The 2,664-nt window shown below is 41.4% G+C and overlaps 1 protein-coding gene across 1 annotated transcript in view; it reads right to left on the minus strand.

Moving 5' to 3' along the window:
- The window catches only part of DAB2 (DAB adaptor protein 2), a gene marked incomplete at its 3' end in the record, with an annotated part of 20,473 nt that overhangs the window by 7,751 nt on the left and 10,058 nt on the right, over positions 1 to 2,664 (minus strand). The window contains 1 exon segment of the mRNA XM_042783446.1: positions 259 to 912. Within this exon segment, the coding sequence (XP_042639380.1) occupies positions 259 to 912 (654 nt within the window).

Here is a 2,664-nt window from a genome sequence, read left to right on the forward strand (position 1 = left end):
AAACTCGTGTTTAGTTAATAAGAAGTGACAAGACATGCAAAGGGAAAGCAAGGTGTGACAAACACTGCTGAGTGAGAGGCTGAAAAAGGGTGGTGTCTAGAGAAAGGTATTCCTGGGGAACCGATGTGTCTCGTCCCACCTTCTATTTTACAGCTACACAGGAAGCTATAAGAGCAGCAGGAAAAAGAGCGTGTATCACACCACCCTTTGGTACCGAACATGCATTCTGCCAATGGAGATGTGGAGAAGACAATTCACCTTAGCAGTCCTTCTGCCTCTTCCTGGTTTGGTACTTTGTGGAGGTGGGATAATGGCTATGGAGTCATGTGGTGAGGACTGGACAGGGCTTTCCAAGTCCTGCTTTACGCCATTCGGTACTGACAGTCCTCTGGAAGGGCTTCCCACAAAAGGGTTCGGGGAGGATTTGATATGGAAGCCGTTCTGTTCTCTTTCAGATACCCCATTCTGAGTTCTCACAGCAGGCTGGGTCTGTGTGCTTGGAAAGGGCCACTGGCCTGCCTGAGTCTCCTGTTTGCCAGTCCGGTTGGAAATTTGGTCAAACTGCTGACCAAAGTAATCAACATCACCATTCAGGGGCCCATTACTTAGTGGAGGAGACACGCTACTCAAATTCTCTTTCTTCTGATCTGGAGATTTGAGAGAATCAAACGAAGAGGGTGTCGATTGGTCTGGCTGAGTGAAAGGATCATCACGGAAAGGATCAGGATTAGGGGTGGGAAAGAAGTTGAGATTGGCAGAAAAAGCATTTTCAGGCAAGAAGGATGCCTGAGGCTTTGGTCGTGGAAGAGAGCAGGAGGTGATGCCATTTGTTAAGAATGGATTTTCTTGTAAAGAATTCTGATTGGTGTCGATTTCAGAGTTTAGATCCACTAACAGGATATCTTTGCTTTCCTATCATATTTGGAAAGAAAAAAAAAAAAAGAGTTAGTTCATGTTGTGACTTCAAACGAGTCAGCCACATAAGATTACCAGGTTAATCAAAATTCCCATTAGAATCTGATCTTGACAAACTACTGACCATCATCTACTCCCGTCATCAACCTGTGTGCATTTGCAAGTTTTATAATAGATATTCCCTGCCTGGCCTCTCCTGCTGTCCTTTTATTTAAATCTGAACTTTATTGGCCCTTGAATAACTATAATATTACTGTTGATTATTTTATTCAGGTTTCTGTTCACTCTGGTTCACATATATAGACTGGCTGAGTTTATAGTCATCATTGTTTCAATTCAGGGCTTAGAAAGTCTTAAGGAGACTAGCAATCAATCCCCTTTAAATGATTTTCTAAGTAAGTATACTGAGCTTGAAAGAAAGAAGTGACCTCAGAAGCCTAGCCCAGCTTCCTATCCGATAGACCAATCTATTTTACTACACCCTCAAAGTCATCTATAGCGTCACCTGTCTAAATCAGTGAACTGGTAGGGTAATACTTTCATATTTTATCATTCTGGATTCTTTCATATTTTATATTCACATTTTATCATTGTTCTGAAGTTTAATGTCAAACACATTTTCCTATAATTGGTTCAGTTTTGTCCTCTGGGGTAGGAGTAGGGGTTTTCCCCTTACATAACAACTATCAACTATGCTTCTTTAAATATTCAAAATGCTTGTTGAAGGTACCAGCCAAGGTGGTTTTTCATCCTCACCACCCTAGACTCTCCTCTGGATATAACCTTTCTGTTGATGTCCTTCTAGGAAAGTGACATTCAAAATACTGATATCATTTAGCATTATCTATCACATTTCTTTCCCTTGTTATATATTTTCTTATAACATAGCTTGGAGGTGCCTAGCTTTTGATAGTCACCACATCTATTTAGTGGTTGAATTCAACTAATACTTAATCTTTAATTTATGTCTAGGATGAAGAAGTGGATCTAAAACTCAATATGAAAAATATATCAGATATGTAACTCATTACTGTAAATATGTTTCACTTAACCTCCATTTGGAGAACGTCCAATGTTGTGTATACATCTGTGCTCCCATAAAGATTTTTTGTATTTTTAAAGGAAAAGGATTTCTCTTCTTGTTTATTTATCCCTGATGGTTTTGAAGACTCCAGACCCAGGCTTCTGCAGCACTGGATCGTGAGTGGGACATAGGCAGGTGAGGCAGAGGACACGGCTCTGGGTATGGGCTCTCTGGCTGTGTCTGGTGAGTGGGCGGAAGCTATGGCTTGGGGCTGGCATGCTCCTGCCGCTCAGGTGGGTGAAGACAGGGCAGGGCAGTGTGCACTCTGCTCCTTCCCCGTTTGCTTCCTCTCCTCTGCTCCCACCACGGCTGCCAGTTCCTCCAGCCTCCACCAGCAGCAGCAGTGGTGACAAAGATAACTGGATGTGGGCTCCCATAAGACTTTGCTATGGTGTTTGCACAATGTCCAAATCTCATAATATCCTACTTCACAGAATGTATCATGGACATTAGACAACACATACCAGTAACCCTTATTCCCTTTTTATCATTTTTTTTTTTTTCTGCTTTGTTTATTATCTGGGTTCTAAATTGATAGATAATCTTCCTGGTATAAAAGCAGCAAAAATGATGAATGTTACATGCCTTTATCTAAGTCAATGACATAACTAATTAGAATTCATCCTGGGATACAGCTGTCATACTGACAGACCTTCCTACTGACT

The sequence above is a fragment of the Orycteropus afer genome, unplaced genomic scaffold, assembly GCF_000298275.1.
Source record: "Orycteropus afer afer isolate SDZICR_OR568_19922 unplaced genomic scaffold, OryAfe1.0 scaffold01202, whole genome shotgun sequence".
Classification (NCBI taxonomy): Eukaryota; Metazoa; Chordata; class Mammalia; order Tubulidentata; family Orycteropodidae; genus Orycteropus; species Orycteropus afer.